The sequence below is a fragment of the Carettochelys insculpta genome, chromosome 3 (genome assembly GCF_033958435.1).
Source record: "Carettochelys insculpta isolate YL-2023 chromosome 3, ASM3395843v1, whole genome shotgun sequence".
Taxonomy (NCBI): domain Eukaryota; kingdom Metazoa; phylum Chordata; order Testudines; family Carettochelyidae; genus Carettochelys; species Carettochelys insculpta.
In genome coordinates this window covers 164,928,287-164,953,641 of record NC_134139.1, presented here as the reverse complement: position 1 = coordinate 164,953,641, position 25,355 = coordinate 164,928,287, and the positions used below count along the sequence as shown (strand labels likewise).

Below are 25,355 nucleotides of genomic sequence, written 5' to 3'. Positions count from 1 at the left end.
ATAAGGTTTAAAAAAATTCCTGCGTTTGGCATCTCCTTTAGTGAGAAGTCAATTTACTGAGCTATTTTTAATTCTCGTTTTAAAAGTTGTTGCTGCCTTTATGAAGAATTCTCTTTGGACCTTCTTGAAATTCTGAGTACTCTCTCCTTTAGCCATTTCACTCTGGGAGCTTTTTCTTGAGTAGTTTTCTGTAGAGAGAAATGTGTATGGAGTGAAAAAGTGCACAGGCTATAGGAGATGACTTGAATGTGCTTGCAAGGTAGTATTGATTGATTTATAAGCTCTGCCTAATGTGCCTGAGTGGATCAGCACTAGCCTAGATGGGTGAATCTGCTCCAGGCTGTTTCTTAATTACTTGGTTTTAAGTACAGGTGTGTATGTTTCCTCTCAAGCTCTGGAAGTCAGGAGTGTGGCAGAAAAGACATTGGAATCAAGCTTTTGGCTGCTGTACTGTGTCAGTAAATTGTTCTTGTGAAACCTCTTCAAGGGATATCAAGATCTCAGTTGTCATATGATGATATATGTATGTACTTCAGTGTGCATACTCTGAAGCAATATACTTCAAACCCTACTTACATTCATTATTTTACATGGAAATTATATCTAGTGGCAATAATTTGTAGAACTAATGAGCTTCGTGCTTTTAAGATTGAATTAACATACTGCAATTTTTATGATGGTATCAAGGTGTCCAGGTAGTAAGGACTAAACATTAAAATTCATTTGAGTCTGAGATGAGTAGTTTAATATTTAAGCTAAATCTGGCCAGGTGTTGGGAGATGCTTAATTACTAGAATTTCCCAATAAGATCCATCAAGCAAAGATTTGCCTAAATTTTGCGTTTGTGCACGTCTTAATAGTGACTCTATGTAAAGTAATAATTTAATATTGCAGTCTTCTGACTGTGGGTTCTTCTCTCTCTCCGCCACCCCCCACTACCTATGCTTTTGGCAGGAAGCAGTGTGCAATTATTCAGGTGGTGAATAAACTGGGAGGCTTCTTGTTTTCGGATGAAGTATGTGAAACGACTACTCATGTGGTTACAGGAAGCCCTCGACGCACCTTGAACGTAATGCTGGGTATTGCCCGGGGCTGCTGGATTGTGTGTTATGAATGGGTAAGAAATATATCTCAATTTTACTGTAAAGTAAATGCAGCATTTGCATTATTTAGTACTGTATGTAACATCCCTATCCATATCTTGCCCTAAACAATGCTGTCTTCATTATTTTTTGTGTTAAATAGAATTCTGTTCTGAAATGTAGCTGTGCTTTTGCAAATAGTAAATGCACAAGAATTGTTGGTGGTTTTTTTTGGTTCTTGAAACATTTATTCAAGAAATGTGTTTTTAGATAAAACAATTTGAGATTTTTTTATGAACTCCAGACAGGAAGAGAGGAAGATTGGCAAAAGTGCTTTGAGTCTTGTGTACAAATAGCTTTGACAGTGATGGACAACTTAGGATAGTAAGTGGACACATGACTGGCCCTCAGTGGGCTTCAAGATTGTCACAGCTAAGGCTGTCTCCCAGGTTAGTGAAGTTTTGCTAACTGTGGTTATATATCTAGAATTTTCAGTGTGTGCTGACTGAACCATAGCAGCAATCTGATTGGATGCAAAGGGAATGCACAGCTCTATTTGGTTACTGTTGTATGGAATCAGCAGCACGCTTCATGTGCCCTTGCTTAACCTGTGTATCATTTTAGCGATACTGGTAAGAAAAAAAGTTGGGATAGAAACCAGCAGAACCTGTTAACCCTGTGCATGGCCTCTTGTGGGCCTGTAGGTTGCCCACCACTGAGCTATATAGAGTCAGAAGATGTGTATAATGATTGCTTTGAATAGCTTTAGCGCTCAGTTACTTGTTTTCTTGTATGTATTAGTTTAAAATGTGATCGTTTGTATTGGTTTCAAGTACGTTAGTCATATTGTTGCTTTGTAACCAAGAGCAGAGAACCATTGTCATTGGGCCAGATTTTAAAGGTACTTAGGCACCTAAAGAAGCTGATAAGAACTTTAGATTTTTGAAGGTGTCCAGATGCTTAACTTTTATGAATTCAACAGAGTTTAATTGTATGGGTGTTTGAAAATCTCAATATGCCAGTGGTTCTCAACCTTTTCAGACTCTGTGGCCTGTTCAGGAGTCTGATTTGTCTCACATACCCCACCAGGTTCACCTTTGTTAAAAATACCTGCTTACAATATCAGGCATAAAATACAAATATGTCACAGCACACAATGTTACTGAAACATTGCTTACTTTATTTTACTGTATAATTCCAAAACAAATCAATTAGAATATAGTGTATATACATTTAGTGTTTTGTATGTACAGCAGTATCAATAAGTCATTGTATGAAATTTTAGCTTGTACTGACTCTCCTAGTAGCTTTTTAATGTATCCTGTTTTAAAAGTAGGCAAGTACCTAGATATACTGATATACCTTCTGGAAAACCTCTGTGTTACCCAGACAGGTACATACCCGTTGTTGAGAGCCACGGCATTAGGCAGCTAGCTGCTGTTTTAGGTTCCTTATACTTTTAAAAATCCTGGCGCATAACCATAGGTGCTGGAAAGTAGAATATGTTGCAAAACAACCTGGTTTGACTTTTACCATTCGAGATAAGGTCTACAGTTTGGTTCAATATCTCTTAGCACTGTACGATGCAAATATTGTTCCATTGCATAATCCAGTATCATTTAATGCTTCACATAATAAATATTTTCATAATAATATACAGTAAACTCTTTTATATCAGGCATTCTATCATCCAGAACTCCGATAACTGGCATTTTAACCATAAGTAAATTTTAGTTACGTTTTCCATAAGTGCAGTAAATACAAATAAATACAGCAAATACAGTACAAGTGTATGGTGTACAGTACTACTGTTGGTAAGTAAAGTACTCTGTACACATTTTTGTTTGTTTCTTAATACGTAATGTTTTTCTTTAGTGTTGTGCATGGCTAGGCACACCTCTAGGTATTATACAGAATATTTGAATGTCCGGCAACCTTATGGTCCTGGGGCTTCCGAATATGAAAGAGTTTACTGTATAGCTATAGGGTACTACTTTCTTTAAAAGATTAAATGAACATGTAAATTCTAAATTCCATCTGAAAATTGCTTTAGATAATGAAGATTATAAACAAATCTTAGTAAGTGTTTTTTCCTAGTTTCTGTTCTTTGTATGGTTGACAGTATTTGCGTAGGGTCAGTTTCTCTGTTTTGTCAAAAGTCAGTTGCACTTCTCTCATGGCTATCCTGATCTCATTAATATTCTATGTCAAGAACTCCAGCAGAGCATTAGCTAGGACCCAAGCCAAAAGCATAGTTTGATTAGGAATAATCCATGTAGGATTATACTAAGCTCAACGGTTTTATCCACTAGACCAACTTTATCCATGCAGTAATGCCAGTCAAGTGAATGGAAAGGCTCAGGGATTAATTTGGTTCTATAAGTATTATTGGCCCATATCTTTAAGCTGTCTTCACTCATTTTTTATTGAGTCGATGTGTGGGCAATATTCTTTGAAGTGGGGATGTGGCTGAGTAGGCTCTAGGCAAGTGTGATAGATGCTGTAGAGTCATGGAATAAATATGCAAAGACTATTATATTAATCTTATATGTATATTTATGGGCTTGTTAGTGATTCCATTCCTTCCTAATAGGTCAGATAACAGATGCTTCCTGCAGGAATTAATTCCCAGTATGTACATAGTGCAGGTAACAAGTCTTTCTGAAGTTTTGCCCCCTTGGGAAATTGCATGCAGTTGGTTTTGACACTTGTTTCAATGGTCTTGGCAGACAAAGGACTTAAAAATAACAGCTTTGATCTGGAAAGAAGGTCATGGACACAGTTTGAAAACTGACAGGCATAAAACTGCAAAAGAACTAGCCCCTGAGGGAGGATCTGAAGTATTTTAGAATCTGCTAGGGTTTCCAGGATGTACATGAGTGGCCCCCTTGTAAGCTAGGCTGTGTATGAACTTCTTATTGTTTTTAAGATATATTTGCTTTAATGTGTTTGTTTCGAATAAATAGTACTTTGTTTTATGAATGCTGCCTGGTCACTGGTTAACCTGCCATTGCCATGGAGGGAGTAATGAGATGATATCAACAGGGCTGAACTGAGATACCACATGCTGAGGTGAATATTATGAGCTGCATAAATCTGCAGCCTGAGACTGTTGGTCTGGAGGGAGTGAATCCTGGGATTCCATCCTGCGAAAGGTGTTAGGCCTTCAGCTGCCTCCTAACTGGGGTGGCGTTGAGGAAGTCGCAAGAGGGTCAGAGGTACATATAACTCAGGAACTGAGAATGTACGGGTAACAGGGTTCACTTTAATATTAATCAGTAATGTGCTTAATCTTTAGATCCCTTTAACTGTGACTATTCTAATCTTGTTTTACATTAATTGTCATCCAATCACTGAGATTTTGCAGTGTGCAGAACTGTACATGTTAAGTGCCAATGGACATCAGGAGCTCTCCATATCAAAAAGTTCATTAGGGCTGTTTTCTAACAGATCTCAGCAAAGAATTTTGTCACCAAGAACTTGAAATGAATTATTTCAAAAAGTCTGCTTAAGGTCACGTCTCATATGACAGGGCATTTTGTCTCATTTCTAATTTTGTCACTGGCATCATTTTGCTGACCTTTCACCCAAATAACTGATGGTTCAGCGCTTTTAGTGGAGGAGGAAAGGCAGTTGAAGCCAACACACGCACATTTTATATATATATATGAAATTCCATCTGTCTTCCATAACCAAAAGGAATACTGTAGAAAATCAGAGGAAATTCAGTAATGCAGAACATAATCTGTCATTTACAGTAACTTTAAAATAATGACTCCATTAAGTGCTTTATCATAGATCTTAATATTACTATTCTTTGGTAGAACACTCAAATTGTCACTGAAAATAATTTCTCTTCTATATAAAGAGGAAGAATTATAGGGATTTGGTAGGGATATTTAGATTGCCTGATACTTAACATCAAAAGATTTTTTGGACCTTTCTGAGAGGCTTTAATATCTCCATTGTTTGCCCCAACCCTTTGAAATTCAACATTGGCATGAGGATACATAAGAGAAGTACATTTTCATTGGAAATGCCACACAGAAATCTATGAGGAAAGAACATTATACAGGTTATTGTAATGGCGTGGACTAAGCCCAGATGCCCTACAGGTGGCCAGAGGCCTTGCCTCACACTGTCCAATTGAGAGGAACAGAAAAAGAGGTCCTCCAAGCAGGATAGATTGGCTGTTGTTGCTGCAGCCAATCAGGACCCAGCAGGCCAGTATAAAAGAAACTGCTGGACTTGGGCGTGGCTGTTTCTCACAGGTGCTCAACCTCCTGGGTACGTCTGTATACTGACCGGGAGACAGGACCACTACAGACAGCTCCAAGCACAAGCTGAAATTAGACCTGGAAAAGGCCCAAGTCCAGCGGCTGAAGACTAGCCACAAGCCTGATACAAGAACTGACAGCACTGTTGACAGGGCGAGTCAGATCCTAGCCCCAGAACCTTGAAGACAACCAGGCAAGCACCTTATGTGGCATTCCTTTACCACAGAGGGGCGCTGACAAGTGGGCGGACCCCATTATAATTATAAAATCATATTCATGAACGTTGGAGAATGCCTGGCTGACTGTAAATCTGGCAACTTTAATTTAGTCCCCTTATGCATGTAGATTGAGATACATTCTTTAATTACATGATTGCAGTACCATTTTTCTCCTACAGATAGATTTTCTACATATAGTGTAGAGAATAGATGCAACATGGGATAGCCTGGTAGATTTTTCACATTGTCTCACCAGAGTACTTCAAGCAGGCTTTGGAGGTTTGTTGATAAGCCTAGACTCTCTAACTTAATCATTGATTACTCTAATGCTTTGTGTGGTATGGTTTGCTTCTGAATTTAAAATGAGCCCACAAATTTATTTAAAATCGCCATTCATTTGGTTTTCAAATTTTAGAATATAATTGCAGTAAATTATTTCTTGTTGTTTAAGGTATGTACCACAATGACAAGTGGTTGGAAAAATTCATCATTTCCTCCTAGATCACCCTGAACACAACCACCACTTAACCCTTGTACTTCTGGTGGAGTATAAGTCATCTACAAGTCTCCTCCACGTCACTATGCTTCGTGATCATGAGGGTTAGCCAGCAGCCTGAGAGTAAAAGGGTTAACCTCCTTAGCCAGGTGGGGTTGGCCTATAGTAATGTAGGTAAGAATTGAATTTTGGCTCCTCCCTCTTCTGTTCTCTGGCCCTTCTTCTTTCCAGCCATGAGGGAGAGATACACAGAATATCTCCCTCCAAGAACAGGCCCTCCAATCTTCTGTAAGTAGGGTAAAGTTTAGATAGATCCATTAGGCTTTATTGTTTTATGGTTTGGGAAGTGGGATCTGATGTCTGTGCACTTTTTAGAAATGTTCTTTTACTCTCCTTGTAACTAAGTTCTAGGCCCATGGTGGAGACTCCCCATGTGTTTTACTTTGTGACTCTTCCATCTAGTCATGAGGCTTGCAACACGAATATTGTTGTAATAATGAAAGTTCTCTCTTTTTCTTTTTATTAACCTGGTATTGGTTAATGTTTGTGTCCTGAGTTTTACTTTTGGGGCTGAGATTTCCCAAGTAGTCTCTCCCTGGTTTCCTTATTATTACTTGGGTGGTGGCAGCAAATTTTATCCCCAAAATCTAAGGTTTTTAGGATTTTTGGGGAGAAGTTTATACCAAAACTTGGTAGATAAGGTTTTGGAGGTACTTTTGCTGGCCCCCACTTATGCATTTATCTTGCTAGAGTGGGGAAGGAGCCATGACACTATGTCTTGGGACAAAACTTCTAGTTTGCTCCAGGAGTACCCCAGTTGTCCTTCAATCTCAGTAGCCTTTCTCCACATTGTCCAAGGTCTTCCTCGTCTGCGTTTGCCTTGTGACTTCTATGTTAGAGCTTGATGGACTATGCTAAATGATGGCTTTCTGAGAGTGTGGCCTAGCCATCCCCACTTTCTTCTCTTGATTTCAACGTCAATTGGTTGTTATCCTGCTCTGTTCCAAAGCTCCTCATTTGTGATGAAGTTTTGCCATTTGATGTAAGGATGTACTGAAGGCATCTGTTTATGAATTTCTGCAGTATCATCATGCATCATCACAACCAGATTCTATACCAAAGTGCGAAAAGGTGCTAATTGTGCAATGTTATACACCAACCAATGAAGCAGCTGAGGAACGTAAAACAGACTTCTATGAGAAACTACGAAGCGTGGTGAACCAGAAAGTGAAGAAGAATATGTTGATTTTGGTGGGTGACTTCAGTGTGAAAATTAGAAGCATAAATACAGGCAGGGAACAGACCATGGGAAAAGAAGACCTAGAAGATGCTCACCTCAGTCTACTAGAACTACATGCATTACATAATGCCTGCAGATACTTCCTACCTCTTATAAAGAAAAGTCAATTTGGGTGGCGACAGACAATATTGCCTGCATGTTTGACGTAGACAAAGGGAAGAAATTGTGGAACTGGTGCATGCAACACAACATAAACACTTCCACGTACTGCCTACCAGGCAACCACAATTCAGTAGTGGACACTCTCAGCTGATGCTTCTCCCAAGACCGTGAATGGGAGATGGACAGAGAGGTTCTCAACTCAGTCTTCTGTAAAAGAGGCATACCCACCATAAATCTTTTGCATCCCAGACCAACCAAAAACATCCATTATTTCTCTGGGACAGTGATTGCTAGGTGGGGAATACTTACCTGTTACGCATGGTTTTATGTGCACTGAGATCTCCCCCTTTGTGACTGGATCTACTCGTTCTCAAAACCATGGGCATATCCTCCATCCAAATCTGTAGATGCTCGACTTCAAGGCCTAGCGCCTGATTGTTTCATCTAGATGAACTAACCTGCTACAAACAAGTAAAACATGTATTTATGAATAGCAGAAAACCCTACAAATGAAAAACTTATCTACAAAAATTCATGATGACTTCCACTTGGTGACAGGAAAGGCATTTGGCGAACGGGTCAGCCCCATTGCCAATAACCATGGTACCTCTGGAGCTCAAAACTTCAGGCTTATGGATGAGCTCAGTCTGAGTCTGCCTTGTGGCCATATCAACATTACATGACAAGACGGATGGTACATCAATTTTTGCTTATCCAGTAATCAGGTGATGAGGGTTCGTGAATGTGCACCATGTGCCCAGAGTCAGAGAATTTGAAAATAATGGCCATTGTTCAACTTGTGCATCTTGACTCAGCTTGTGCTTCCACCCTTCTGTGTACTTGTCTCGCTCAGCTCTAAAAGAGCATAGTTGGAAAATTTTTTCAGTTTTACTAATTTTATTTCTTTCATAGTTTTAGTAGTTAATAGGTTTAATGTCATTTTTGACTCCAGGGACTTTTTTTTGTCCTCCTCCCTCTGGGTCCTGTGTGGGTATCGGACTAAACCCAGAACTTTGGTCCACAAACTCTCTGTTCCTCATGACAATGATCTTTCTTTGACAACAACAATCACCACTACTGCCTGGGAGAAGCTCGGATTGCGGCCAAGTGCAATATTTTCCATTTCTTTCTCAGTTGTAACTGAGAAGACCAAGCACTTTATCTACAGAAATATCTTATGGAGATGATCATGAGACTACATTCAAGCTAGGGAAATTTCCACATACATCATCGGCCTGATTCCATGAGTAGTGAGCAACCCCCAGTCAGGATATTAGTAAGTACTCCCATAAGCGTGAGCCTAAGTCTCCCTTAAAATTGAGGAAAATGAATATTCTGTCCACCAGGTGGCTCAAAGGGGTTAAACATGTTCCAAGTCCCACAGGCTCTAGAAGACCCATAAACAGTGGGATAAACCATTTGCATTTTGTGTAATTCAGAAAATTGTAGGTAGCCAATAATGCTAAGAATACACTTATACTCTGTCACAATGTGATTGTTCCCATGGATCTTCCAAAACCATGGCAACAGTTATTTTGATATGTATACTCAGATTCTCTTTTTCACTGGGAGTCGGCATCAGCATCGAGAAGTTGATCCTCAACTGCATGCAATCACTGAATATCATCAGGGTATTATTAAAGTCTATCATCGCACAGGCATACCTACTGCTAGACTAGTTTCAAACAGTGAATGCCATTGTAGTTTGTATCACAAACAACCATTACTTACCAGCCAAGATTTGCTTGTCTCTTCTGGGTCACTTGACTTCATGCGCTTATGTGACCCACTTCCCAAGACTTCACCTTCACTGCCTTTAGATGTGACTTAATTCCAATTTCTCTCTGAACAGTCATCCTATAGACCACATTCTGACCTTCTCAAAATACTTTTGTGGTGGGCAGACTTACATTACCACAAGTCCTCTTTTCTCATTCCTAGACAAAACAGTTATCGTAGATACATCCATATTAGGCTGGATGATACTACAACACAAGAAACTGGATAATATGGGAATCCAGGATGTACAGTAATATCCTAGAATATCAGCAAGAAAGGCATGTGAATTCATTCTTTGGCTACCATAATGTCTTGATCATGTCAGGCAACACTACCGCCACCTTCTCTATCGAAAAACAAGGATGTACAGAGTCAGTCTTTGGAACTGGTTTGTGAGCCATCAGATCATCCTCTCCTCAACTTATCTTGTCGGGGGACAAAATGTAATCGTGGACTCCTCTCCCCTCCCACTACCACTCCTTCCTGAAGTGCTGCATAAGACAGGGCAATAGTCATTCTGATCATCTCCTTCTTAGCCCAGAAGTAGCAACAATGCCTCTCATCTTGGGCTATATTTTATTCTTCAGTGATTGGTCCTCCCCCTGTAGCCAGACAGAGCGCCCCCCCCCAACCTTTTGCTATACTCCATCTTGCTTCCCTTAGGTGCTTCGGGCACGAAAGGGTTAAAAGGAACGGCCCTGTCTTGGAATGCCCAAGAGCGCAGATGTGCTTATCTCCTAGCACAAGTCTTTGATGCTCTGGAGCAAGAGCCAGACTGACCCTGAATGGGCCGAAACCAGACAACAAAGAACAACAGACTAACAGACCGCCAGGGCCTCGGGCTGCCCTTGACTGGTACTGGTGATACCAGTGATTAATACGCCCACTTGGTCCCAGACGAGGAATCTCCGGCCCATTAAGAAAATATGCCCTAAATTGTTAAATTGTCTCCACGTCACAGATGCTAACTAAGCCCTTGAACTCCCTGTGAGAACCAGCATCACGTGACGATTTAATTCAATTGGCACCCTTTAGATAAGGAAGAAGTGTATGTGACCCAAGAGGTATAAGAGGAGGGTCTGGCAGACCCCTTTTAGAGCTCCAGTCACCTTCGCCTGCCGGACAGGAGGGTTATTGTCTCCCGAGGTCCCAGGGGATGCCCGCCTCCTCGAAAAAAGGGAAAAAAACTTCTTCCCAAGGGATTGAGAGAAGACTGGCCATGCCACGTTGATAACTCAGGAGTGAGAACAAGACCTGCTAGGTATTTTACTTTTGTTTTTGCGCACATTTAAGAAGTATAGATCTATAAATTAGAGTGTATGCTAGCTATTTGTAATCAAAGTATAAACCTTGTAACATGGTAACCACAAGAGCTTAACTCGTTAGTTAAATAAACAAAGTAATTGGTTTAGTGGTAACCTGACTCCTCCTGTTACTGTGCAAACTGAACACAAAACAAAGAACCCAGCTGTTTTTCAGATGCTCTAAGCCTGGTCACCGGTGAAATGTACTGAGAGCCAGTGTTGAGTCATGCTGCTTCCACGGAGCAGCTCTTGGGGCGCCCGTCAGCCAACCCTGGCTGCCTGCTGCGAAGGAACTCTGTTCTAGCAGTAAAAGACTCGGGTGTTTAGGACTCTGGGGCATCCGTCAGCCTGCCTGGCTGCCCGCTGTGAAGGGACTCTGTCCTAGCAGTTGAAATCTCAGATGAAAACAAGGGCATAGTTGGTATCTCACCTGACCATCAGCTAACAGAAATTGGCGTGGTCGTTTTGCAGGATTTGTGATATAGGTTTATAATACAGTAACATGAAGCCAGTCATGATCAGCACTGATTTCAGTAAGCTAGAAAAGAACTTTCCCCAGGAGGGTTGGGGCGATCCAAAGTGGGATAAGGAGATGTTAGGAGAGAACTGGGATAATGTAGAGGAACTGTGGTCATAATTCTGTGTGTGGAGGAATGCATGTAAGTTGAAGAAAGGTAAAGGGAAAGGAGCCTGTATCTGACTGTTAAAGAGTGCACTGCAGGAAGCATATATGAATCATTGGGAGGTGGAAATGGAGTTAGAAGTAGTACAGAAGGAAAGGAATCAGTTGCAGCGGCGGTGCCAAAATTTGGACACCTGTACACGCATGCTGAGCAAGGAAGTGTGCCAACTGGAGGAGCGTCTTGTTCCTCTGGTAAAGAAGGAAGGACTAGAATGGAGAGCAAAGCTAGACAGCAAATCCAGGCACATTAATAGAGCTAACGTAGAGAGTGCTCTCTGGCTAGACCCAGAGGAGTGGGATGGGGACATTTGGGATTCCTCAGAGAATGAGTGTTGAGCAATCTCTCTCATGAGAGAGAGAAAACCCCCATTCTCATGAGACCTGTTGTTACTTATCAAAAGGATCTCACTCCTGAAGAGGAGGAGGCTGGGGGGATGAAACTGACAGCAGTTCCTCCTCTGAGCATGATAAGCTGAAACGGCAGCCAACCCCAATTACTACTCAGAGCTGTGAGCCAGCCGAGCTGAGAAAGATTCAGGAAGAGTTTATTAAGAAGCCTGGGGAGGGAGTAATAGAGTGGCTAGTCCGAGCATGGGATGCGGGAGCCGGTCATACCCAACTGTCCTCCCAAGAATGTGGAAAGGTTAATATGGGGGCAGGAGTATTCTTCACCCCCAGAGACAAGGAAGGTCCAAAGTCTGTCTGGACTTTTGCCTGTAGACGGGCACAGGAAATTCACCCCTCTGACCAAGGTGAACCCACTGTCACCCCTTGGACCAATGGGGGTGGACTTAAAAGAGCCCTACAGGCCACATCCACGATGGCTATGCTTCAGGGCGATGGTCCTGGAAGAGGGGAAGAAGGGAGCCCATGGGAGTAGATAGTTGTAACAGCAGATTTGAGACCCATAATTAAAGGAGCTCCTGGATTTTATAAAGCCCTAGCAGTAGCTGTGAGAAATGATGCTCAGGATAACCAGATTACCTATCAGACCTTACTTGGGAATATGTTTAAGGACCTATGAGAATGTGGGGAGGATGAGATAACACCACAGGCATCACAACCCAAAGCTAAGGTACGGAGCATGACAGGAGATCCTAGGGGTAAGCAAGGAGGCTTTAAGCCCAAGCAAGAAATAACCCCGGAAGAAAAGGAACTGAGAACCAAACTGTGGAAGCAGTGTTTAGATCTGGGATACCCCAGAGACCTGCTGCTTGGGATGCCAACTGGAAAGTTAAAAATCTTGGCAACCTCAAAGGGCATTGAGCGGTGGAAAACAGCAGTAAAGCCTAGTGCTCCTCCCAGCTCAGACACCTCTTACTCACCACTGTGGCAGCAATTACATGAGCTGATGCCCATAATTGAAATTGACCAGGGAAACTGAGTAGCGAGAGTCAAACCTCCCTCTGCATAAATGAACTTAAAGCAGCAGAGGAGGGAAGTACCAGCAATGACTTGTGGATCCTAGTAACAGTAAATGATAAAACTACCATGTCTTTCCTGGTAGACACTGGAGCCCAATTGTCCATGATTAAAAGAGAAAACTTTCTTGGTCCTCCACCTTCTGGTTGGAGAAATGTGCTAGTCACAGGGGTAAACGGCACTATTGTGTCCTATCCCCTGGTTAAAGTGAAATTGGATATTCCCTTGAATCCCTACAGACAGCCCCAGAAGCATGAAGTAATACTTGGGAATGCTAATATCCTTGGCATGGATATTCTGAGGGGCAAGGAGGGGATCATTAACGGGGAAAGGTGGGCATTTGGAGCTGTCTATAAACCTAGCACAACAGTTCTGGATGAGGGGAAGGCTCCCCTCTGTCATGTAAACCTGCTAGTCCAAGCTCCTCCCCTCCCACCATTAGCTGTGACTAATGTAAAGCAGTATAATGTCCCAGCTGAAGCTATGGCTCCTGTAACAGAATTGATTAAAGACCTAGAGAAACGGGGAATATTAATTCAGACACACCCCATGTACAATTCACCAGTGTGGCCAGTAAAGAACCACCAGCATCCTGCTCAGCGTTGCCTCTTTCAATGAAAGGCTACGTCTACACTATGAGATAAATTTGAAGCTATTAAAATCGATGTTATAATGCCAGTTTTGTAAATTTGATTTTGAGTATCCTCACTTCCCACAGGCTTCCAACAAATTTGGCACATTGCTTCCACACTGAAATCACCAAACGTTGACTATTGCAGCAGTGCATTGTGGGAACCTATCCCACAGTTCCCTCAGCCCCACATTCTGAGCCAGGTGCAGCAGTGCTGTCAGTTTTCCAGGTCCGGCAGCTTGGGGGGGACCCATGAAACTGACAGCGCAGCAGCCCTGGTTAGTTTCCTGGCTCTTGCTAGTACAGTAAACTCTCCATTTAATGGACTAATAGTGGGGAAAGGCTGTCTGTTTTTCTCAATAATCTGTTAAATGTGAGGGTTTACTCCCCTTCCCTGCAGGCTCCCACAGCCCAGTACCACCCTAACTTCCCCCCAAAAAACAACTTCCCCGAAACAACTTCCCCAAAGAACCACGCAAATAACACTCCCCCCATGGCTGCTAAAAAAAAAAACTCTCCGAAAAAACGCCAAACACCTGCCACTCACCGGCTCCAGTGGAAGAGTTGCTGGAGCCCACTGGCTCAGGACACCTGGTCGCAGGTGGCCAAGGGTGCCTGTGGGGTGGGAGCCTGTCCCCACGCAGCTCAAACCGCCCGACTGCGGGGTGCCTGGGTTCACGACACAGGAGTGCAGCAGTCCTGTTCAGTTTCCCAGCTCCCGCTAGCAGCTGGGTGCCAGGTGCAGCTCACATAGCTTTGTGCAATACATAGCAAACAGTTGTGAAGACTAATAAATTCATTTTTTAAGATGTGGTGCTCCCACACTGGCCTTTCATTGAACTTTTGAATTTGAGCCTGTGCTATATCTGTAAGGTAACTGTAATATTGTAATCTCGATATTAGTGCTCCCAAAATCGATGGTATTTACAGCGAAGACAGTCATGTGGTAATATCAAGCTCACTGCCTTAAATTTGAATGTATCTTGTAGTGCAGATGCAGCCAAAGTACTTTCCTTGTTGTCACCTTTGTGAGTAGCCAGTGAACTCAGAACTATGATGGTTGACCAGCTATTTACAGTATTCCACAAGGATAGGGAGTCCTTTACATCTATGTCCAAATTTTTACCCAATATAGTCTCCCATTTTCGCATCAAGCAAATCCATTTACACACACACCCCCCTCCTGTTTTCTTCTCAAAATTGCCCACATATCTGCAGAAGAATGTCAACTCCCTTCCCTCAACGTCTGATATGGTGTGGCCTTCTACTTTCAGAAGACCATGCAGTGACTCCCTTTGACTGTTTTGTACAGTAGCAAATATACTTAGGCCATCTCCAGTGGATTTCTGGCTCTATTTAAATTCTGCTTCTAGCTGTCTGTCTGGCATATTTCCCACCCCAGGGTTATGGGCTCACTCAACTAGAGCTCAAGCTTTGACCATTGAATCCTATAGGATGTGCCTGTGATAGACACAGGTAGACCACATGGAGTTCTACATGTACCTTCGCCACAAACTACAGCTTGGAGCAAGATTCTGTGATGGATGTCTCCTTGGTATAGCGCTTCTCTACAAGACCCTTCTGTCCTTATCTCCTCACCCTTTTCTGACTTAGCTACTGCTTGGTAATCACCTTCATTTTAATACCCTTGAAGAAGGTTGCTCACCTGTAACTGGAGGTTCTTCGAGATGTGTGGTTCCTGTTTACATTTTGCTTCCCACTCTTTCTTTTCTCTCTACTTTGAATCTGCCAGATTCATGGTGGAGAAGAAATTGGAGTTGTATGCAGACCACCTTGACTTCTTATGCCTTAGGCAAACTCATAAGGCACATGTGTGGACCAGTGGACACCACTTTCATAGAAGCAGTGTGGTCGCAGCACTGGTGCTGAGGTGAGAAAGTTACAGTGCAATCAATTGGCAGTGCTCACAAGCCCTAAGCAAGACTTGAAGCAAGCAATTTTCTAACCCCATCAGAGGCTGTGGGAAATTGACAGTTCATTGTTGTTAATTCGCAGACTGGATCTCCTTCTCACTCTGAGACTACACCAGTTCATTTTTCTTTGTTTTCTGAATGATCCTGCTCCATGAGTAGAGGCATGGAAGGACAGGCCAGCAAGAACCTATTGTCTCTTACTTTATACTTTTCTCCTCTCCTTTATACACCCTGTCCTCTGCTGATAGTTTTGAGAAAGCATCCTCTTTCACATGTGAGATTTGACTGTCTCTCAGGTGAATCGTAAACTTCTAGTTTGTACCTTGTGACATACAAGGCCTTTGTTTACAGTCTTGTATTTTTGAAGAGCTAATCCGTGGGTATTTCCCAGACTCACAGTGGGTTTCAATAAGAAACGTATAGCAAAAATGTCAGAACTTATCATACAGTGATGATACCCCCATTAACAGGATCAGGATGTTCAGTAGATTATGACTTTTTCTATGCAACCTCATTCCCGCCACCCAAATAAAGAGCTGGCCTTTGCTTCTGGCTCTCAGCCCTTGCCATTTTACAGGGTGATCTGGTGTAGCTGCTATAAAAAGGAGGCAGCCAGCAAAGACCCACATGCAGCCTAGCTGCCTTTTGCAAAGGTGAGTGAGTGTGGGTTTGGCAGGGAGGCGGAGGAGGATGGAGTTAGATGAGGTGCTGGGGGTGCCTGGCTTGGGTGGTGGGGATGGGGTAAGAGCGGGGGGGCTGGTGGTGTCTGGTTTTGAGGGGAGTGGCTTGGGCCAGGAGCTCATGGGGCTTGTGGGGCTCAAACAGCTTGGGTGCCTAGCCCCGGCAGCATGTGGCTTGGGTGACATGGGCTGGTGGGTGGGTGGCTGGCACCAGTAGCTCAGGGCTCAGGTTGGCAGATGGGCGGGACTTGGGCAGGTGGCCCCGGCGGCTGGCAAAATTATGAAGTGATTTTTTTGTTGAAAGGGGGGGTTGAATGATGGTAAAGAAGAAGTGTGGGGGGCATGAGGGTTTCTTTCTCAAAAATCAAAGGGGGGGGCAGGATGCAAAAAAGTTTGGGAACCACTGATTTAGCCAATGTACTGTCAGGCAGTCGTCAATAGCATTTTTAAGAATCAACATATCACACGAGACCTGTTTTGGCAACCGTGGAGGAGCGTTTTATAGTTTATTGTATGGTTAACATCTTGGGTTCAGTAGCCTCTCTTTTTCAAAGTATCACAAAGTGTTTAAAATTTAATCTAAAGTATAATATAAAACTATGCATAGGAATAATTTCATGCACCTATGAAATTCAAGTTCTGGGGTGAATTGTGGGCATACTTTCAGTGCATAGCAATGATGACAAATAAACCACCATCTATTTGAAACAGCAGGAAAAATAAATAGGCATTTATTGAAATCTGTGATATGGGTATTTACCTTTTTAAATTCAAATAGCCCCATTTTTGTAATATATACTTTTCTGTTCAAGTTTTTTTCTTATTACTATGGAAACTGCCAAAACCACTTTTAATTAATTTAATTAAATAATTCATGAACTATACTGTCATCCTCGTGGATGGGTGCCCATTTGCTCCACATTCAATGCTTGCGGAATGAGAGATACTGAGGGTTTTTGCAGAGTTTGAATGTTCTGAGAAGATAGGTAATTGCGTGGCATGTGTATTAATTTATAAATAAATAATGAAAACAGCTTGTAGCCCTTCAACATTGGTGAGGGGAGGGTCATGGCCCAGGAAGAGGTCATGGGATGGATGCATGGTGGTCCTTCCTTTCAACAGAATGTGTATCTGGGTTTCAGATTTCCAAGACACCTACAATACAGAGGCTAATATGAAAAATTGACGGAGATAGTACCATAGTAGAAATGCTGTAGATGGCGTGGACTTTCTCTCCAAGACATTGTTCCTGAACATTACTAGTGAGGTTTCTCAGCCTTATGTCTTATTAGTCAAAGGTTAATAGGCTTATAAGTAAACTGTTTTTGAGAACTGATTGTCTTTTTGTCTGTTTAGTGTTTTTGGAGTTTTTTCTAAAGTCTCATGAAACTGGTGTAATCCAGAAAACAACTCACTTTCAAGAATCTGTAAAATGAGTTAATTTCTAGAGTTGTGGCTGTGAAAGTACACTGCTCATTTATTTATCATTTTAGGTGTAGACTATTACTGTGACAGGGAGAGTAAGCGTCTCCATTGAAACATAGTTAAAAGTGGAAGATGTATTGGACTTTCTGTAGTCAAAATGTCACCGAACAATGTTAACATGCAGTATTTTAACCACTTATCTAATCATTCTGTAATGGCTTTACTGGAACAAAAAGCTGAATCAACTGTGGAAGGTGTCATAGCTGCTACTTTTTACCCTACCTCTAAAACATTGAATGGCCAAGATCCTTGAATGTAAATGGTGCTTTTCTGTCTGTTTTATGCAGGTAGCCATTATGCTGCATCATTATTAACATTTTTTTTATGCTACAGTAAATGCAATTCTTCTTCGAGTGGTCCCCGTGGATGCTCCACAGTAGGTGTCCGGCTTGCCCTGGCGCCGCAGATCGGAAATTTCCTGCAGTCTCCGTCGAGTCGCGCATGCGCCGATGCACGTCGGTCCTTTGCACGCTTACGGTCACGTGCGTGATCTGGTCCCCACCAGTTCCTTCTCAACCACCAACGGCTGCAGACGGAATCCACTCCGGTTCCAACGCCTGAGAAAGATAAAATCTGTTTTACTTACTGTTAATAGTTATTAGTTGATAGTTGAGTTGTTATAGTTGAAGTTGTTTACGTTAGACGTGTATATAGTTTAAAAGAGAAGAGAGCAAGTAAAAGTACGGAGACGGCCGCCTCAGGCGCGTCTGCTATCTTGAGGCCGCAAATGTTATCTGTTATCTACTACCTGTTACTGAACTGAATAACTGTTAACTGCTCTATTAGCACTCAAAGATTTTAACATTCGAGCATGTCCTCACTGGGGTTTAAGAAATGTGACTCATGCTGTGAAGCTACGCCTGCCTCAGATGGGCATAGCAAATGTATCCGTTGCCTCGGGGAAGCCCACGTCCCTCAGAAATGTCCTCACTGCTCTAAGCTTACAGCTAGAGCTCGAAAGGACAGGGAGATGAGGCTGAAAATGTTCCTCTTTGATGAGGCCCTCCAGCCTGGTCCATCAGAGAAGCCTCACAAGGAGGGATCCTTGGGGTTGCACAAGAGGAAGGCGGCTTCCCTAACCTCCTCTGTGCAGAAAAAGAAGAAGCTTTCACCAGCTCGATCCCTGCCAATATCTTCTGTGAGCAGGGCGAGCAGAGCACAGGGCCCAAGCTTGCTGGCTCCTCATAGCGGGAAGGCTGCGGCGCATGTACCTGTGCGAGGGCCTCCGACCGTTAAGGAGTCGGCACCGAGGGCCCTGCAGGCGCCGGAATTGGCGGCATTGGCTCCCACGGCACCGAGCCTTGCGGCATTGACGGCACCGAAGCCAGGGCACCCGGCACGGGGCCCGACAGTGCCGGAGGAGACTGCCCGCGCGGCACCGCGCACAGCGGAACCGAATGTGGCACCGCGAGCAATGAAACCAAGCGCAGCACCGACTACGATGCCGAGGTCCCCGGCACTGGCTACGACTCAGGAACGGGGGAAAGCGAAGACCAAGACCCGGCACCACAGCCCTCCTTCAGAGGTCATTGCGTTGCCATTATCACCTTGCTCTCCCCCCGAGATACACAGGGCAGCAACTCCAACAGCCTGCCTTAGACCTCTATCTCTGTTCCTTCAACCACCATCTCCATAGCTTGGACGTTTTTCACCAACCTCCAGCAGGGATCCCTATGAATACTATCACAGAGGATCCCCGCCATTGTCAACATCATCTCGGCGATCACGCCCTTCCACGTGCCACATCTACACTTTCTGGTCGTGGTCCAGGTCCCCATCACCGGGCCCTTGCCCCTGTTGTTATGGCCGTCCTTATCATACGGGACACCAGCACAGGGGTCCGGATCTCGGGGTAGATTCCCGTCTACGGCTCGCCAACACCCCAGCATGCAGTCTCACCCTGGGGGAACATTGCAGCTTTCCCACCCAGAGAGTGCCCCAAGGGACCTGGACCCCCATCCAGATCCCTCCAAAGAGCAAACATACAGACAGAGCCAGGAGCCTGAGGACTTGGAGGAGGTATATCATAGCGACACCTCCTCGTCCTCTCCAGATGAGGCAGTTGTCCCTGGGGATATCTCTCCCCCAGATGACCTTAAACAGTTTCGAGAATTGTTCAAGAGGGTAGCACAATCACAGGACATTCAAGTAGCTGAGGTGCAGGAGAAACATCATAAGCTCCTGAAAAATCTGAGACCCCCGGCTTCATCCAAGATCGCCATCCCATTGGATGAAGCGATTATGGAATTGGCCACCAACATATGGGAAACTCCGGCTTCCATCCCTCCTACAAATAAGAGGGCAGATAAGAAGTATTTTGTCCCAGCAAAAGGCATGGAATTTCTGTTTAGCCATCCACAACTGAATTCTCTGGTGGTCAAATTGTCGCAACACAGAGCCGAGACGCCCCAATATAGGTCTGGGGGATCAGATAAGGACACAAGAAAATTAGACCTACTCCGCAGAAAGGTCTACTCCTCATCTACCTTACTGCTGAGGATGGCAAATTATGCTGCCCACTTGTCGAACCACAATTTCGACAATTATTCCAGACTTACCTCCCTCATGGATTTTCTTCCAGAGGACAAGAAGCCGGTCCTCAAAGCGATCGTCCAAGAGGGCTATGCGGCCTCACGAGCAGGAGTTCAAATTGCCCTGGATGTAGCGGATACAGTGGCTCGTTCCACAGCCACCGCAGTAGTAATGCACAGGGAGTCGTGGCTCCAGACGTCTGGGATTCCCAGAGATCTACAAGTAAAAATTGCAGATCTTCCTTTTGATAGGCAGAAGTTATTTGCAGACTCCACCGACTCAGTCCTACACTCCAGCAAGGACTCGAGAGCCACACTCAGGACCCTGGGTATATACACCCCACCCCCCCGTACAGGAGGAAGAAGTTTTACCCTCAGCAAAGGCGTTATCCTTACCAGCCACAGCATACTCAATTTCAACGGGGGTATGACCAGGGACGCCACCAACAACCGCAGCAGTACAGGGCCCCTAGACGTTGCCCCCAGCAGGGTCGTGCACCCTCCGGGCAAACCCCGAGACATCAGGTTTGACAGGTATGTTGGGGACTGCAAGATCAAAGCCATCTCTCAGTGCCAATCTCAACACGTTTCACCATCGGCTCAAACCGTTATATTCTCAATGGCAAAACATCACCACAGACAGATGGGTATTGGAAATTATAGCCACGGGGTACATGATCCCCTTCCAATCATTACCTCCACCAAAACCTCCCACCAGATCCTTTTACAGGGACCCCTCTCACCACACAAAATTAAAACAGGAAGTGGACCACCTCATGTTCATAGGGGCGGTGGAGAGAGTACCGGAACAATTCCAAGGGAAAGGCTTCTACTCACAGTACTTCCTGACAGAGAAGAAGACAGGAGGCTGGAGGCCAATCCTGGATTTACGGGCCCTAAACTGGTATTTGCGCAAGCAGAGTTTCAAAATGACTACGATTGCTTCCATAATCATGGCACTGGACGATGGAGACTGGTTTGCAGCCCTCGACTTACAGGACGTGTATTTTCATATAGCAATTCATCCAGCACACAGACATTTTCTCCGTTTCATGGTAGGCAGGGAGCATTTCCAATACAGAGTTCTTCCATTCGGTCTCTCGTCGGCAGCCAGGTTATCACCAAAACACTGGCGGTGGTATCCGCGTACCTACACAGACAAGGTGTCTTCATTTTTCCATACCTAGACGACTGCCTACTGAAAGGGACCTCGAAAGCAGACATCTTACGCATGATATGCATCACTACAAACACTTTTGCCTTGTTGGGCCTGATCATCAACCTCTCGAAGTCAAAGACCGAGCCCACGCAAAATATAGAGTTTATAGGGGCATGCATAGACTCTACTACATCAAGGGTATACCTGCCTGATGCCCGCTTCCGCGCCATAAAATCCCTGGTACAGGTAATGATGTACAGCCCCACGGTCCCAATCCTAACATGTCTACAACTGTTGGGGCATATGGCGACCACCACATTTGTAGTACAGAACGCCAGGCTGCATATGCGAGGCCTTCAGCATTGGTTGGCGAGCATTTACAAACCAATAGCCCATACCATCCGCAAGGTAGTATCACCCACAATGGAGGTGCAAAGGTCGCTGGCATGGTGGGCAGACCCCAAGAACTTATAGTAGGGGTGTCTTTTCACCAACCGCAAATTACCGTTTTTCTCACGACAGATGCATCCCATTTGGAATGGGGAGCGCACATCAGCAACAAGGTTACTCAAGGGTTATGGTCCTCCGTGGAAAAAACACTGCATATAAACATACTAGAGCTCAGGGCAGTGTTCAGTGCATGCAGGCATTTTCAAAATTACCTGCACGGCAAAGTAGTCGGGATAAATACCAACAACACCTCCACCATGTTTTATATCAACTGACAAGGAGGGGCCAGATCTCGCGCGGTCTGCGCGGAGGCTGTCTGGTTGTGGAACTGGTGCATTGCCAACAATATAACCCTAAAAGCCTCATACTTGCCGGGTGCCCACAACACAAAGGCAGACCAACTCAGCAGACGCTTTGTGCTCACGCACGAGTGGCAGATCCGTTCCGACCTGCTCCGATGAGTGTTTCACAAATGGGGGTTTCCCCAAATCGATTTATTTGCCACTCACAACAACAAGAAATGCCCTCAGTATTGCTCCAGAGCGGGCATAGGGCAGGGATCCTTGGGTGACGCCTTCATGATCCCGTGGAAGGGCCCTGTACTCTATGCATTCCCTCCCACAACACTCATCCACAAGGTTTTGGAGAAAGCCAAAAGGGAGAGAGCACACATGATACTCATAGTCCCAACCTGGGACCGACAGCAATGGTTCCCTCTGCTCCTGCGCATGGCATGCCGCCAGCCATTTCCCCTACCGGCAGTACTGGACCTTCTCACGCAGGCTTGGGGGTCCATAGTGCATCCACACCCTCAAGGACTCCACCTACAGGCGTGGCTAATCCATGGCTCAGCGCCCTAGAGAGCACATGTTCAGAAGGAGTGAAACAAGTGCTGGAATGCAGTCGGAGGACCTCCACCAGAAGGACTTATGAGCAGAAGTGGACACGTTTTACCTCCTGGTGCTCTTCCAAGCAGTTAACCCCTCTGGACGTCCCTATAACTGTAATTCTGGACTACCTGCTGGAGCTCAAACAAGATGGACTCTCTCTATCCTCACTGAAGGTCCATCTCGCGGCCTATATCAGCTTTTCAACACAAAGAGGAAGAGCCAACCATATTCACCCATCCAGTTGTCACTCGGTTCCTAAAAGGGTTGGCAAACATATACCCCCCTCGGAAACCACTACTGCCGTCGTGGAGTTTGGACTTGGTCCTCCACACGCTGTCGGGACCGCCCTTTGAGCCATTGGCTATGGTCCCCCTCCGGTTACTTACCATGAAGACAACATTCCTTCTTGCGATTACATCAGCCCGCAGGGTGAGTGAACTTGCAGCAATAATGGCGACACCACCCTGCACAGTGTTCTCAAAGGAAGCGGTGATCTTACGATTACACCCAGCCTTTCTTCCAAAGGTCTCCTCAGAGTTCCACATTAACGAACCAATAGTGTTACCCTCATTTTATCCTAAGCCTCACAACTCCAGCAAGGAGGTGCGGCTGCACTTACTAGATGTGAGGAGGGCGTTGGCCGTTTACATAGACAGGACTAAGCCCTTCCAGAAAACGGACAGACTCCTGGTGTCCCTCGCACCCAGGTCGAAAGGGGAAGGCCTATCCTCACACAGGATTTCAAACCACATTGTATCCTGCATAAGACTGTGTTACGAGCTTCGCAAGCTTCTTCTGCTAGTTCCGCCCAGGGCTCACTCCACTAGAGTGATGGCGGCATTGACGGCCTTCTTCAAGGGAATTGTGCTAAGAGACATCTGCAGAGTGGCGACTTGGTCATCCTACGACACCTTTGCCAAGCACTATGCCATACACCGGGTGTTTGATGAGGATACATGCCTGTTGACAGCAGTCCTTTCAAGGGCAAGCTGCACATAAATCAGGTACCCACCTCCTTTTTGGGGTCACTGCTGGGAAGTCACCTACTGTGGAGCACCCACAGGGACCACTCGAAGAAGAAAGAGAAGTTACTCACCTGTGTAGTAACAATGGTTCTTCGAGATGTGTCCCCGTGGGTGCTCCACTACTCACGTGTTCCTCCCCACTTTGGAGCTCTGTTTCGTGTTTTTCAGAGGCATCTGGAGCAGTTGATCAGGAACCGGTGGGGCCGGATCGTGCACGTGACCGTAAGCGCGCGAAGGACTGACACGCATTGGCGCATGCGCGACCCGACGGAGACTGCTGGAAATTTCTGATCTGCGGCACCGGGGCAAGCCCAACACCTACTGTGGAGCACCCACGGGGACACATCTCGAAGAACCATCATTAATACACAGGTGAGTAACTTCTCTTTCCCAATGATGATGGGGAGGGAATTATTTAAGTGTGGCTCTTTCTCTTTGCCCATATCTCTAATTGTGTAATGTGGGTTATGTATGATAGTTTTAAATTATGAGCCTATATTATTTCTCACCCCATGACTTCAATTTCATTTTACTCTGCTCTGAATGGTGAATGAAACAGTTTTGTATAGGCAAGGATCCTAACCATATTTCTTTAGTAAAAGAAATAACAAGTATAAGGACACCAAGCTCATACTATGCAAGAGTCAGATGGTGTGTGAAGCATGAAGTTTGCATTTGGCAGTGAGGATAAAAATAAATGTTGACCAGCTGCTTTGTGTACTGAGCACGATCCATTTTGCACATTGAATGAGTTAAGGGGCCCTGCAGGGAATAGTAGTATGTGGTTGTGCCACTTAAGACTGTGTAGTAATGCACTGACATCTGGAAGAGAGTTAAGGTTGTATGGAAAATCTTTACTTTTTTTGACTGTTTCACTTTCAAACTTTTTTAATATGGGCTAATATATAATTTCTGTTCTTCCTAAACTCAAGATTTGGACAGTTCACTGATATATTTACTCACATAAATAGGATTTAAATGTCACTGTACAAAGTAAAGGAATAAGATATATTAAAATACATAAGCTACAATAAGATACATTATTACCTATAGTGTAGGTTGATTAAACTATTAGTATAATTAGTGCTCTATTACATTGGTTTATATTTCAACGTAATAGAGAATTTATAAGTTTATTGGGAACATCCTTAAACTTACAAGTTTGAATTACTAAACTGAACAGCTAGAGTTTTATTTTGAAGATGTATATTGTCCTTAGGACAAACTGCTAGTATCACCTAAAAAAGAACTGAAGGATTAGAGGAATATTTATTATAGTAATGATATGGCCTTCACCAAAGCATTCAGAATGGTATTCATTAGAATAAAATATCTCTTAAATACAAAACATCTTAAAATATTAACACAAAAATGTAAAGTATCCATTTTTTAATGGGAAAGATTGAAAAGTAACTTAATATATATCAGGGTGAATAGTCATTCTAGATTTACACTTTGTAAGAAGCACTTTAAAAATTTCTGGCCAAGTGAAGAGGTATAAAATTAGGTAGTTTCAAAGGGAGGACATGTTCGTGATGTGTTCCTGACTTCAGGCAGAGCAACGGGATCCTTAAAACAATGGTTGTCTGTGGGTACAGAAACCTGTACACGGCCCCATCAGTGTTATTGTCAGGTACGATGCCACATTACCTATTAAGTTCAGTCTCTTAGTCATCCTTTTTTAGTAATCTGTCTCGTGTCTCAACTGGTATTTAAATAATTAATGCAGACTTAGAATGATCTCTCAGGGCTAGGTCCACAGATCCGTAATGTGTGCCATCTCCTGTAAACGTCAGGATGGTGTGTGTTTGCAAATTATAGCTGACTGTATGTGTGGCCAGAGACAACCTCCCATCTTCTGGAGAACCTCTGCATTTTGTTCTGTGTCTACTGGCAGGCAGTGGAATC

The 25,355-nt window shown here is 44.1% G+C and overlaps 1 protein-coding gene across 1 annotated transcript in view; it reads left to right on the top strand.

Moving 5' to 3' along the window:
* Window positions 1-25,355, top strand: part of MCPH1 (microcephalin 1) — a 227,980-nt gene that overhangs the window by 51,668 nt on the left and 150,957 nt on the right. The window contains exon 11 of the mRNA XM_074991178.1: window positions 955-1,117. Coding sequence (XP_074847279.1) covers window positions 955-1,117 — 163 coding nt within the window. The remainder of the gene's footprint in view (window positions 1-954; window positions 1,118-25,355) is intronic.